Source organism: Symphalangus syndactylus, chromosome 21, assembly GCF_028878055.3.
Source record: "Symphalangus syndactylus isolate Jambi chromosome 21, NHGRI_mSymSyn1-v2.1_pri, whole genome shotgun sequence".
NCBI classification, from domain to species: Eukaryota; Metazoa; Chordata; class Mammalia; order Primates; family Hylobatidae; genus Symphalangus; species Symphalangus syndactylus.
Window position 1 is genome coordinate 77,444,885 of NC_072443.2, and position 13,928 is coordinate 77,458,812.

Below are 13,928 nucleotides of genomic sequence, written 5' to 3' on the forward strand. Positions count from 1 at the left end.
GCTCTTGGGGGAGGCCAAGCAGCCTCCCTCTGTTTGCAGCACTTGGCACTTCTAAGGAAAATGAGACACTTAGGAAGAGTTTTGTGGGCCCTTTTAGTTAGCTAGCTACAGATTTAAATCATTACAATACTGCACATAAAATTAAGGACCCCGATTACTTGTCCAAAAATAACCATGAAAATTGTATTGAAAAGCAAACTACACTTGTTTAAAAAAAAAAAATCAGCATCATGCAAATTGTTTTTGCATGGGGTAGGTGGTGAGGACAGAAACTCATAAATTACCACTATGTCCTTCCTGCCTGAAAAACAGATGAGCCTCCCTGTTCCTACCTTACGAAGGAAAGGGTGCCAGACAGGTGGCCAGTAGATGGCGAGCTGCGGGAGAGCACTCCGGCCACAAAGTTCTCCTGCCTTTACTACCTTACTTATTTCGAAACGCCAGTGTCTTCTTCAGCTTCTGCCACTCACTAGCTCAGCTGCTCCTGGCAAGAGGCAGATGGAAGCAGTTTATGGTTTCAATAGACGACCACTGAATCTATTAACGTAATTACAGCCTTAACGTGGAGTAATTTGTACAGTGAGGGCCCCAGCCAGTCTCGCAGGTGAAGACTTTGGAGTTGAGCAGGAGCGTGTTCTACTGCCCACAGATTAAATGAGAGCAAATATGAGCAACTTACAATGCCAGGCAGAAAGGGATGCTCACGGCAGGGGCAGCTGCTACATAAAGGGCACAGTCAACAAAAACAGCCAGCTGAGGAGTGAAGAAAACCAGAAAGGGGCCATCCGGGGTGGGCAGGCTCCCCATCTGCCTTCGGCTACTGGGCTGAATGAACACGCGGTGTTTGTTTAGTAATATATTTGTTTATATGTATATTCCCGGTATGTGCCAGAACAAGGTCTTCACCTGCGTGGACCGCACGGAAAGATAAAAGTGGTCGCCACATGACTTGACCCCGAGAGGGCAGCACCATTCCATCCTAAGGTGAGGAGATGGTGTCTGCTGGAAAACCCAAGTAGTACCTGGTAAACTTAGTGCACGCCCAGGGGAGGAGACAGGAGGTGGCAGCAGCTCTGAGTGCTTGCAGACCTAACAGGAAGCCAGCGGAGATACCTTCAGGCTGAGGGTGCCTGGGACCTCTGTTCACAACAGCCACCCAGGTTTTTCTGTGACTGTTTTTTAGGCAAATTATTTATTGTCTTTTATCATTAATAAGGGGCTAATCAAAACTCCCTTAAGTGACAACCGCTGCTGTCTGTAATGCTCTTAAGTACACTGTACAGACTGACCAGAGCCCGTGACTTCTGAGACTTTCAGAAGATAGATAAGCAAAAAAAAATCCACACGACCTTTACAGAGCTGACAATGGGGACACAGACAGGCCCTTGACCTGAGGAAGACACCCCTCCTCTGCCTGTATTTCTAGCACTGCTTAGTTTTATAACATCAAGTATAAGAGATGCCACAACCAGGACAGGGAAGATTATCTTCAACCATCTACTCCTACCATCTTTTGGGGCCATTGGGTTGCCAGTCGATCATGCCATCCCCACGTGCTACCACTGTCTCCAGAAAAGGCTGAGGGGCTGCGGCTATGCACAGCTCCACAAAGCTAAAGCGAAGGTCAATTGAAGTGGTTTGCCCAACAGTTGCCACAGAATCAAACATGAACTACAGTGAAATCGTTAAGATAGTGAAATCTGGCAGTTTGGCTTTACAGTCTAAAAAAGCCACTGAATGTGACTTCTCCATGTATGTGGCCCAATTGCTATTTGAAACACATAAGAACTTTTTTGTTGTTTTTTGAGACAGGGTCTTGCTCTGTCACCCAGGCTGGAGGGCAGTAGCGCAGTTTAACTCACTATAACCTCGACTTCCCGGGCTCAAGCGATCGCTCAGCCTCCTGAGTAGCTGGGACTACAGGTGCGTGCCACCACACCAGGCTCATTTATTTATTTATTTTTTAGAGACAGAGTCTTGCCATATTACCCAGGCTGGTCTCAAACTCCTAACTTCGAGCGACCCTCCTGCTTCAGCCTCCCAAAGTGCTGGGATTACAGGTGTGAGCCCCACACCCGGCCCATAAGGACCTTTTACCTGCTGCTGGCTAAGTAGCTTCAGGACTCATTTTTTCTCACACCATTCCTTTGTTTGCTGTGGAACTAGCAGCAGAATTAATGTGCCACAGTTAGAAGCATCCCTCACAATATGGCAGCCTCCCAGCACACATGCCCCCACTAGGCCCTTCCCACACTCTCACTAGACGTCAACAGCCAATTATTCCTCTGGCTTTGCCCCAGTTCTTGTTTCAAAACCGTGACACCCTTCACACACCCCACATCAATCCCTCAGAGTTGTCACATTCAACAAAACCATCCAATATCACCTACTTTTCAAAATTCCAACTGGAAAATTTCAATCTAGGATGGGCTGCTGTCCTATAAAAACCTTAACTGGGGCCTGACTCACCTACTTCATGTCCTCCAGACCATCAAATAGCTGAGATTAAAACTGCCAAAGGTACACAAAAACTACAATCACGTAAGTGATCCTACTTGCCATCAGGATCAGGAGGTGGCACTGCCAGATGAGACGCCTGAAGTCCAGGCAGCTGCCGACCCTCTGCAAAGGGAGGCCACTGCTTTGCTCTTGCAAGAAAATCCCTGGTATATGGTCCCTAAGAGAAAACCCTAATTTCACATGCCTGTAAGATCTCAACATTCAGGCGGCTTTACAAGTTTAAGGTGTCAAAGCAATGTTGCAATCTTGCAGAGAGAGCTTTTAGGACATGAAGCTAGAAGTCTGAGGCACTTCTGTAGCACAGTGGTTCTCGATGCTAATTGTGGAGTCATCCCACCTGCACTATGGTATGTTCAAGGTAATTTGTTACTAATAATAGTTAAAAGCATCAAAACCACAAATGCTTTCTTCTAACAATGTTACCTTCACTCCCTCGTATTTCTGCACTGTGTAACCAGAAGCCCATTTCATCACTGCTGCAGCCCAGACCCTGGTGAGGGCCGCACATGTGAATTCCATCTAACATCAAGATGTGCAAGGCTGAGAACTGCCTGGCTGGAATACAGCGTCGATTTGATTTGTTATGTTAGCTCATATACACAAAATCAACTATAATATTTTGCACAATATATAGAACCTCAACGCAGAACATAAGCAGAAGGGAAGGAGAGGTGTTCATCCAAAGTCAGGCTAAAGGAGGAGGAGTGGTGGAGAGGAAGGCATTCCTCGTCTTACCCTGCCAGCCCCTGTGACCGCCAGACCCCATGCAGGGCAGAGAGCACATTCCCATTAGCAGTGCCGGAGCCAGCCTGTGTGAACAGACAAAGAGAAACCCGTTATCTTCTGAAGCTCCCAATCACACACTTGCCTCTCAGACAGCCTGAGACACAGAGCTCCCCATCACCCTCATCTAGAACACAGTGTTAGACAGCAGGTAGTTTCTTGGCAATCAGGACCTGGCTCGCTTGCCCAGAAGCGCTTACACTCAGACATGCAGGCAAGCAGGGATGTGGCCCACGCCACACGGGAGGCTGCTGATCAGAGCGCAAGAGATGACTGATGAACTATTTAACAGGAAAAAGACAGAAGCACTATGAAGCAATGTGAGGAGGGCGGGGAATCATTAGTGTAAATGCTACAACTATGAAACTTGCCTAAACAGCTAATAAGCATATTTAATAGAGTGCCGTTTAAATGTTCCATTTAAAACGTGATTAACATTCTTAGGTTGGATCCTGCCGCCTCCATACTAAAATTTGGCCCATATTTGTTCTACTTTTCCACAAAGATAGGACTTTTTTGTTTTGGTTCAGTTCAGGTATGTTACACGTACGGCATTCTTTCAACTCTCTATCTAGCGGGGTTTTTTAAAACAATTTTTCTCTTAAACAAAATGGTTTCAACATTTCTGACAACTGTCTTAACCCATCCAGTTAAGGCCAACTGTGACCCTAGGTTCAAAGCCTGTCACTTACCTGCCACACGGCAGGAGGCTCGTCAACCTCTCTGAGCCTTAGGTTTGTCACCAGTAAAAACTGAGTTTATTTGAAGACAGTATTGCCAGGCAGTGGCCCTACCAGCCCTATGTGCTTACATAACATAGGTGAAAATGACTGTGAAATGGTACAATATTATATAGACACTGGGGATATTGTTCCATCAATGGAGGTTTGGTTAGAGGTTCCACAGGTAGCAAAAGATGCTAGTACAGGTAAATGGTAGCCATTTGTGTTCACTTTATATACCTGTAGTCCTAGTGCTAACAGATACGAGCATCTGAAGTATCTCCATTACATTATTTCACCACTTACCTTTGCCAGCATAATTCTCGTCTTTGCCACATCTAGAGGGGTGGTGACTGCAGCGGCAAATCCACCTGTGCAAATAATACCCAACACCCAAGTGAGATACTGTTTACTGTATTATATAATTTTGTAATTTTCAGAATTCCTGACTGCCGAAATCACTTTATCATTATGTACACCTGGCTGATTCAAGAACAGGATGCACACATGCACAATCTTTATCCACACGCTTCTTTTCTTTTGCAGTGATACAGAACTGCACGAGAGAAGAAAATGCCCTACCCACTCAGGTGAGAAACAGAAGGCTCCATAATTTATCTTGCTCCTTCATTAACTAGCAAACTAATGAGTGTATGTTTATGTACATGATGAATGTGTACACATATGACATACATGTATATGGCCAGATGCCCACTCTCAATATGTGAGACACACTGCTCCTAATGGTTCTCAAAGGGTTCAAGACTTTCTATGGGCCACTGTCTTTTTTTTTTTTTTTTGTGAAAAGACAGGGTATCACTCTCTCTCACCAAGACTGGAGTACAGTGGTGTGATCATAGCTCACTGCAGCCTCACCCTCCTAGGCTCAAGTGATCTTTCCACCTTAGCCTCCTCCTGAGTGGCTGGGACTGCAGCTGCGTACCACCAAACTTGGCTAATTTTTAAATTTTCTGTAGAGACAGGGTCTTGCTATGTTGCCCAGACTGGTCTTGAACTCTTTGCATCAAGCACTGCTCCTGCCTCAGCGTCCCAAAGTGTTGGGATTACAAGCATGAACCACCACACCAAGCCTGGACCACTGTTCTTTAAAGTGACTCCAAAATGCGTCTATCATTTCTGCTTTGCATATAGCAAAATGGACAAACAGAGTCACACGTGACATTGTGGGGATTTTGGGTATACATGGCTGGATTCTTTGAATTACAGGAGCAAAGCTTTTTCTGTTTCACAGGCTCCTGATAGCAGGCTAGTCGGAGTTACCTTTCTAAGGTCTCTCCTACATCTATCTTCTTAGCCTGAGTCTCGCTTCAGCACACATTCCACATTATGGCTTCCTTCCTACCTTCTCTCTCATGTTTGCGTTATCTGAATGTCATGATGGCTGAACTGTACAGACTGGACTTTTTGAAGGACTTTCTGTTTTAACATAAACCAAGTTTATGGTGTCAATATTTCATTTAATGCAGTACAAAGATATAACCTAAATCCGAAGAGGCCCTACAGAGACAGAAATAATAAACCCTAAAAGGTGTTACAAAGATTCAGCTTCCATGAGCTAGGGGGAAAGAGATAGCGTTATAAGGGCAACAGGACACCCGTGTGTGAAGGATACTCCAGAAATAGCACTACTTTCCTTCTCACTTTTGTGGCTTGTGGACAAAAAGGTCATTTGATCTCTGCCAAATATCTTTCTAATCATGATGCTGAATGCTGAAATAAGATTATACCAAGCCTCCTCCATATGGTAACACTGATTATGACACTGACTTTTTGAAAGGTGTACCTATTTATGCTCTCATGGTCCATTTCTGGTTACCCCTAAATGTCACACACCTTAGGAGTAAGTACTATCAACTGACATGAATATTTGAATCCCCTTTGGTTTAGCCATTTCAAATTATGACTATGTAAAACTCTTCATCTTCAACCCAGAGGTTGTCTGAAATTCAGAGACTTGCTAAGCTTTGTGACTTTGAAATTTTGGTGGACTTGGTCTTGAAATCCTACTCTTTTAACCATATATTCTGCCCTGGAAAAGTAAATATACTTTTACTTACACAACAGCATCCATGAATACTTCCTATCCATCTGTCTGTCTATCTGTCTGTCTATCTATCTACCTACCTACCTACTTACCTACCTACATACCTACCTACCTACCTACCTATCTCCCCCAAGAAAGGAAGAAAAGGGAAAGAGACACAAGACACAAAGGCAACAAACTTTACTATCCCAAACTTCCCATACCCCAAAATAATAGACTTGGTTTTGTTTCCCTTACCAGCAGCATGGTCTAGCCTGAAGGAACCCTTCTTTCCAACTGGAAAGACCAACGCTTAAATCCCAGTTCTACCAGTTGTCTAGCCTTAGGTAATTACTTATTCTGTGGCTGAAGTACCTTATGAGCTAGGGACTCTTAGAGCCCCATGCTACAGGTGAACTAAAGCTTATGGAGGCCAAAAACTTCAAGATTGTACTTAGTGCAGAGCTGAGACGGGATCTTAAGTCTGTACTGACTCTGGAACTGGGACGCTTACCCATTGGTCTCCCAGTGGCCTCAGTTTTCTCATCTGTAAAATGCGGACAGTGGTATGACACGGGAATTAAATGGGCCTATGCAACATGTTTGGAACAGCATCTGGCTCACAGCAGTAATCACAAAATAATTAACTCTTTCTTTGGTGGGCAGAGCTAATGAGTGATTTTTCTTCGTATCTTTAGACCTGCACACTCACAGCAGGCACTCGAAAACGCTTAATCAGTACCCTGGTCTCTAGTTTTTATAAACTGAAAATTTCAACTCATCCTCTACAAGGCAGGGAAAGGTAAAGGTAGGAGCTAGCATCTGCAGTGCTTGCTTCGTATCTGGCATGCCAGGAATGCACTAGGCACTTTCATTGACTATTTGATCTCATTTGCATGGGTGTTGCTATTCTCATTTTACAACCAACTTACTTGCCCAGGCCACACAGCTGGATCACGACTCCAAAAGTAATACTCGTTCCGCTACATAATGACGTTCATATATAAGACACATTAAAATTTGTCCAATTGTTAAAACCCACTTTCGTATGTGAAAATGTTCACAAACGACACTAAACCAATTAAAAAGACCTAAAGGTTGATAAGGAACATTTAATAAATTTAGTTACTGCAAATCAAACCTATTTTGGCCATTAGCAAAGATCTACCATTCCTTTAGTGTGGCTGCCTACCAATATTCTCTTGGAGATTTAGGTTTCATGAAAGTAATATGAAGAAAAGTTACACACAGAAACATGTATGCTTCAGTAGGTCCTCACTTTACTACCATGAGAGAAGCTGTACTTTATGTGTTACTAATCAACTAATTTGCCTGTCTTCAACTATCAAAGATTTCTCTAATTCACAGACCTCACAATGCTTTGTAAGGCTGTAAGGAGGACTTGTGAAGATAACAGAATAGAATAATGGTCATAACGGGGAAGGGCTGGGGGCCAGGACTTTCAGTTAAAATGTAGTTATTTTCTGTTTTATTTAAGGGCACTGTAAGCTACTGGTAATAAATACAACGAACATTCTAACATACGAGACAGGAAATAATTATTTGGTACAGCAATTATAGGCTGCTTTTGTGTGCAAAGCATCCGTGAAACAGTTTTCTGTGGTCTCCACTGGAGTTAGCTTTGTATTGAATGTTAGGCTAACTGCTTTCGAGGACAGGATTCAGGAGAAACTAAAATTTTATGATAAAACTCTTATCTCCTATTTCCTTGGGGAACAAATGCAGATTCCCTAACCACCTCTCCCCCAACACTCATAAAGACAAAGTAGCCACTTTCCTACAATAAGGATGGAGCTGTCACCCCTGAGCAGCAGCTGAGAATGTGGGGGCAGCAAGGGGGAAGTCCCCGAACCCACCCGTGGGCAACCTTGCTGCCATTCGTTGCTCCTCCAGACCCTACGTTGCCCCTGATCAGTCTGGAAGGGACAAGAGCACCACCATACCCCTCTTATGCGTGACCTCCAGTGAAGTGTGCAGATGTGGAAGACTTCCACATCCACAAGAAGGAAAGGGTTTTTTGTTCGTATTTTAATAGAGACTGTGTCAGGCCTTCTCATTTGTTATCCAAATAATCACTCACCCTATTCTTGAATTTCAAACCCATGGAGAAATTGCAATCAATCTCTCTTTCCCCGCCTCTTTCTCCCCCACCCTCTTCTCTCCTAGAGAATGTACAGAGGTGTTTATTATGAGAGACTGATCAAAATATACTAGAGTACCAAATATCACTATAGTAGCAAATGTCATAATTACTTAGGCTGCATTATGGTTTATGTTTAGACGTTAACTCAAAGCAAAGAAGTTGCAAAGTCCTTTCATACCCCTAGTTTCACCCCTGACCAGAAGCCAAGGAAATTTCTGTGCATGACAAGCCATCAACACCTCCAATCTCACGGGACATTTTTGGATATCGGTGCCAAGTAGTTTATAAAACAAGCATGAACAAGAAAGAGTGCCAAGGATGGCACACAGAATGGTTCATCTGCAATGATTTAGCCAGTTTAAACTTGGAAAAGCACATGTGGATGAGAAATCTGATTTCTGATTTGAGGGCAAGTTTTATCACTGCTTTTATGGCCATGTAAGGGTAAAGTCTGCAAGTGCAGCATGTATTTTAAAGGGACTTCACAAGACATCCTTCATCTCTGTATTCTGTAAAGAACCATGTTGCAACTCTTACAGAATCTCACTTTTTCACAAATTGGAATATTTTCAAGTGATGTTTATCCTTCAGAAATGCCTTAAAATAGTAACCCTGTTCCTCTGGATCAACATTTGTACCAAATAAAATTTCAAAATAAGGGATACAAATAAGAAATATATTTATCTTTTGCTAAATATATGTGGTTCTACTGACAACAGATTTTTTGCAGGCCTTGGACAAACTCCTTCACTTATCAGAACTTCAGCAGAAAAATATAAGATGCTTACACTGGAGGCATTTTAAAATTTACGAGCTATTAGAGGAGACTGTTCTGTATGGTAACTTTATTGATATGACATTCCTTCACTCAATCAAGAAGGTGAATTACTGTGAAAGTAGGTTTTCATTTTCTGGATGTTAGTTGTTCGTACTGAAATAGTAGTAATTCCTTGCATCGACTTGGTTTTGCAGAGTACAGGGTACTAACCATATATTATCTCAAGCCCTGAAGTAATCCCCTAAGATAGGAATTGTTGCTTCTACATTACAGGTAAGGAAACTGACACTCAGGAGGGTCCCAAAGTCTCATTCCTGAGTTGGGGACCAAAAAGAGACTTGAGAATCCTGTAAGTCACACAGCTCAGCCTGTGCTAGATGTGTAGCCGTGGGCACCTCGCTCCCTTTCTCCACACCCCAGCATCACTGGAGCACCGGCTGTGCTGCCACACTCCCCAGGCAAGTCACCTTAACTGAAGGGCCTGGATGGTAGGATCCTACCACACAGATAGAGGATGTCTGACAGGAAGTTCCCTTCTCTCACTCCTTCTGACCATACAAGTGCTTAGTGTCTATTACAGAGTATTATTCCGAAAAGGAAACTGGAATTAATGCAAATTTCCTTAATAGTAACAATGTCTCTGCAAGCAAATCTTTGAATTGGGTATTTAAGGAATAGGACCAGAGAATATGTTCTTATTTCAACACATGGAAGTTTTATAGTATTGCTAACTTTAAAAAGTAGCCTTACTTATCCAGGATGACTAAATTTCCATAATGCACTCATTTTGTCCCCAGGGACCAGGAGAGTGTCTACAAAAATGCACATCTCTCTTAGGGACTGGGGAATAATGACTCCTGACCTCTGGAAAATGAATCAAGACCACCTACTTATTTAACACAGCTAATGACTATGTGTCATGTGGAAACCATCACCATCATCACCATCAATCTGGATTGGTTTCATGTCTACAGGCAAAATTCTTATTGTTGATTATCAATTCTACAAGTCAAATGAGTCTATTAATAAAGAGTCCTACAAAATGAACATTTTCTGTTTTCCCAATCATGACAACAACAAAAAATGACCATTAAACAAATTGGAAAATCATTATTTTCCAATAAAGTTAATACCCTAAACCTCCCCTACTGGCTTCACATCTCAGCTAAAAGTTTCCTTTTCTGGCAAATTTCCATTGTATTTCAACTATAATTCTAATTTAACTTTGTAACAACAAAATATACTTCTCTCTTAGGCTTTTAAACATATCACTTATTAAGCTCTTTAAAGCATTTGAGTTCTCATTAAAGCCTCACTGGAAAATTCCTATGACTTAGTGATGGATAACACAGTATTGCATATTGTCACCTCGCTCTGGCTTTAATGTCTCGAAAATGCCCAGATGTGTAGATCTCCATACTTCCTACACAGAACAGTTTAGCCTTCAGTAAGTTATGGAGGAGCCTCTGCTCTCCTGACACTAGTTAATCTACAGTGCTGTCAAACATGTCACACAAACCGTGAATCACTGCCTTCTGCAGAAATCGCTTAAACCCCCTAAGCACTGCCCAAGGCAGACAGCTGCATGGTGAGCCCTGCACCCACAGCAAGTCTCTTCCCACAGAGGACTTTATAAATCATCTTTAAGATAATTCCAGGGCCTGAGTGAAGGCTTTAATAAAGATAAAAAGAAAAAGAAAAATTTGTCAAAAACAAATTGCTTGTCTTTCAGGCAGACACCTTTTTAGCAGTTTTTGTTGTTTTTTTTTTTCCACTCTAAGACACGTTCTTTTCTCAAACAACTAGTGAAGCGCTCTTCATCTCAACAACCTGGAATTTCTAAAGAATGCTGTTTTTGCATAGTTAATATTTTCACATTTTTCCCCCTCTTTGGTCTTTCCCAGTATAATATAATCCTTTGCACCTGCAAAAGCTCCACAGACTGCTGACTGCCAAGAATCCACCACATGATCCTGCCTCCAGGACCAGAGGGCCTGTGTTTAAGGAGAGAAAAATACAAGTTATTAAATATTTGAATTTATCGGAACCTCCTGTGGGTTAGCTCTGGGGATGGGAACTTAAGTGAGAAGCTATTTTGGTGGCATTCTTTACGGATGACATAAGTGACTTTCCCAAGGACTTAACTGCATTCTAAAATAAGTCAAAGAAATGAGAGTGACAGCTACATTAGAGTGCTCAAAGTAAACAATTTTCAGAGAGTACATATGTGTGTGTGCACACACACAAAACATCATCGCCACAATTCAGATAGTGAACTTACTCATGACCCACAAGTTTTCTTGTATCCCTATGTAACCCCTCCTTCCTGTCCTTCCTCACTATCCCCTAAGCAATCTGATCTGTCATTCTAGATTAGTATGCCTTTTCCAGAATGTTCTATCATTGTAATCACATATTTTTTTAAATCCAACTTCTTTGATTCAGAATTATTTTGTGATTCACCCATGTCATGCAGATATCAACAGTTGACTTCTTCTTCATTAGTAATATTCTGTTGTATGGATATACCGTGATTTATGTATTTACCTGTTGATGGACATTTGGGATTTTTCCAGTTTGGGGCTATTACAAAAAAAGCCACCATGAATATTTGTACACAGGTCTTTATATGTATACATGCTTTCACTTCTCTTGGGGAAATACCTAGCAGTGAAATAGCTAGATCACATGGGAGTTATATGTTTAACTTTTTAAGAACTGCCAAACTGTTTTCCAAAGCGATTGTACCATTTTACATTCCCATGAGTTCTGGTTTCTCCACATCTTTTCCAATATTTGTTATCATCACTACTTTACAATTTTAACCATTCTAGTAAATGTGTTGCAGTATTTCTTTCTTCTTCTTCTTTTTTTTTTTTTCTTCTGAGACAGAGACTCGCTCTGTCACCCAGGCTGGAGTGCTGGAGTACAGTGGTGCAATCTTGGCTCACTGCAACCTCCAACTCCTGGGTTCATGTGATTCTCCTGCCTCAGCCTCCTGAGTAGCTGGGACTACAGGCACCCGCCAACACGCCCAGCTAATTTTTGTGTTTTTAGTAGAGACAGGGTTTTACCATGTTGGCCAGGCTGGTGTCCAACTCCTGACCTCAAGTGATCCACCCCCCTCAGCCTCCCACAGTGCTGGGATTACAGGTGTGAGCCACCGTGCCTTCATTGTGGTTTTAATTCGTATTTCCCTAATGATGGTGAGTTGCTTTTCATGTACTTATTTGCCATCCACAACATACTGTCTTTGGTGAAGTGTCTGTTCAAATGTGTTGCACATTTGTACTGGGTTACCATATCTCAATGACTGCATTTTAAGAGTTCTTTACATATTCTAGACATAGCTCATTTACAGATGTTTTCTTCTAGTCTTGTCTTTTCATTCTTTTAACAGCATCTTTCATCATTCTTTTAACAGCGTCTTTCAAAGAACAGAAGTTTTTAATTTTGATGAAGTCGAAATTATCCTTTTAGAGATCTTGCTTTTGGTGTCACATCTAAGAAATCTTTGCCTAACTCAAAGTCACAAAGATTTTTTGATCCTGTGTTTTCTTCTAGAAATTTTATGCTTTCAGGTTTTACATTTATATCTATCATCCATTTTGAGTTAATTTTTATATATGGTACAATATGTAGATTGAAGTTATTTGGTTTTGTTTTCACATATGGATATTCAGTTGTTCCAGTGACTGGGAAAGATAATCATTTCTCCAATGAACTGCCCTCTTGCTTTTGTCAAAAATCAACTGTCCACATATGTGTGGGTCTATTTCTGAACTCTCTATTCTGTTCTCATCTATAGGCTTATCTTGATATCAATTCCATACTTTCTTCCCTACTGTAACTTTATAATGAATCTTGAAACCAGGTAGTATTTGTCTTCCAAATTCTTTCTTTTTCAAAGTTCTTCTACCTATTCTAAATATTTTGCATTTCCATATGAATTTTGCAATCTGATTATCAATTCCTAGGAAATAACTGGCTGAGACTGTGATTGGGATGCACCAAATCCATGGATTATTTTGGAGAGAACCAGTTGTTAATGTTGAGGGGTTTTCTTCTCATAGGCATGGCATCCCTCTCCATTTGACTAAGACCTTCTTTTGTTTCTCTCCACACTGTCCTAGTTTTCAGTATACAGGTCTTGCACTGGTTTTGTCAAATTTATCCTTAAGTATTTCACATGTTTTGATGCTACTGCAAATCGCACTGTTTTTTAAATTTCAGTCTCTGGTTGTTCATTGCCAATATGTAGAAACTGAAACTGATTATCAACACAATTGATTTTTGTACACTGATCTTGTATTCTGCAGCCTTGCTAAAGTTACCAACCTCGTAGCTTTTTTTTATAGAGCTCATCAAATTTTCGACATAGATGACCATATCATCTATGAATAAAGACAGTTGTACTTCTTCCTCTCCAATTAAGGTAACTTTTATTGTTTATTTTCATTTTTGCCTTACTGAATTGAGTAGGACCTTCAGAATAATGGTATGCATTGCAATAGTGACCACAAATATTAACAAAAAAGACCTCTTTAATGTATTAATTTAAATGGTTAGAGAAGTATAATGACTTTCTGAGAGTGGTGTGACATTTTTAGGGATAATCAAATACACAGCAACTAAAAGAAGAACAGCAAAGTTCGTTTTATTTCCTACTCTGAATACTTCGCCACTGACAACTATCTCTGAAAGGCTGTAAGGGTCACTGAGGGGATGAAGAAGATGCCATAGAAATTCATTAGGTACAAGACTCTGTTTACTCTGTCAACTTTCGCAACTTTTCTTAAGTCAGACAGCTACTATGTTAACTATCTAACAAATTAAATATGTGACAGCGTGTGGTTTGAGGACCAACATTTCCCTCTAACCATACTAACGTGAATGATTCTCTGAAAGTGTATTAAT

At 41.3% G+C, this 13,928-nt stretch overlaps 1 protein-coding gene across 4 annotated transcripts in view; it reads right to left on the bottom strand.

Moving 5' to 3' along the window:
• Positions 1 to 13,928, bottom strand: part of SLC25A26 (solute carrier family 25 member 26) — a 172,001-nt gene that overhangs the window by 4,141 nt on the left and 153,932 nt on the right. For all 4 annotated transcript variants that reach the window (XM_055260373.2, XM_063630780.1, XM_055260374.2 and 1 more), the window contains 3 exons: positions 10,936 to 11,005; positions 4,332 to 4,396; positions 3,256 to 3,329 (listed from right to left, as the gene is read on the bottom strand). In XM_055260373.2, coding sequence (XP_055116348.1) covers positions 3,256 to 3,329; positions 4,332 to 4,396; positions 10,936 to 11,005 — 209 coding nt within the window. The remainder of the gene's footprint in view (positions 1 to 3,255; positions 3,330 to 4,331; positions 4,397 to 10,935; positions 11,006 to 13,928) is intronic.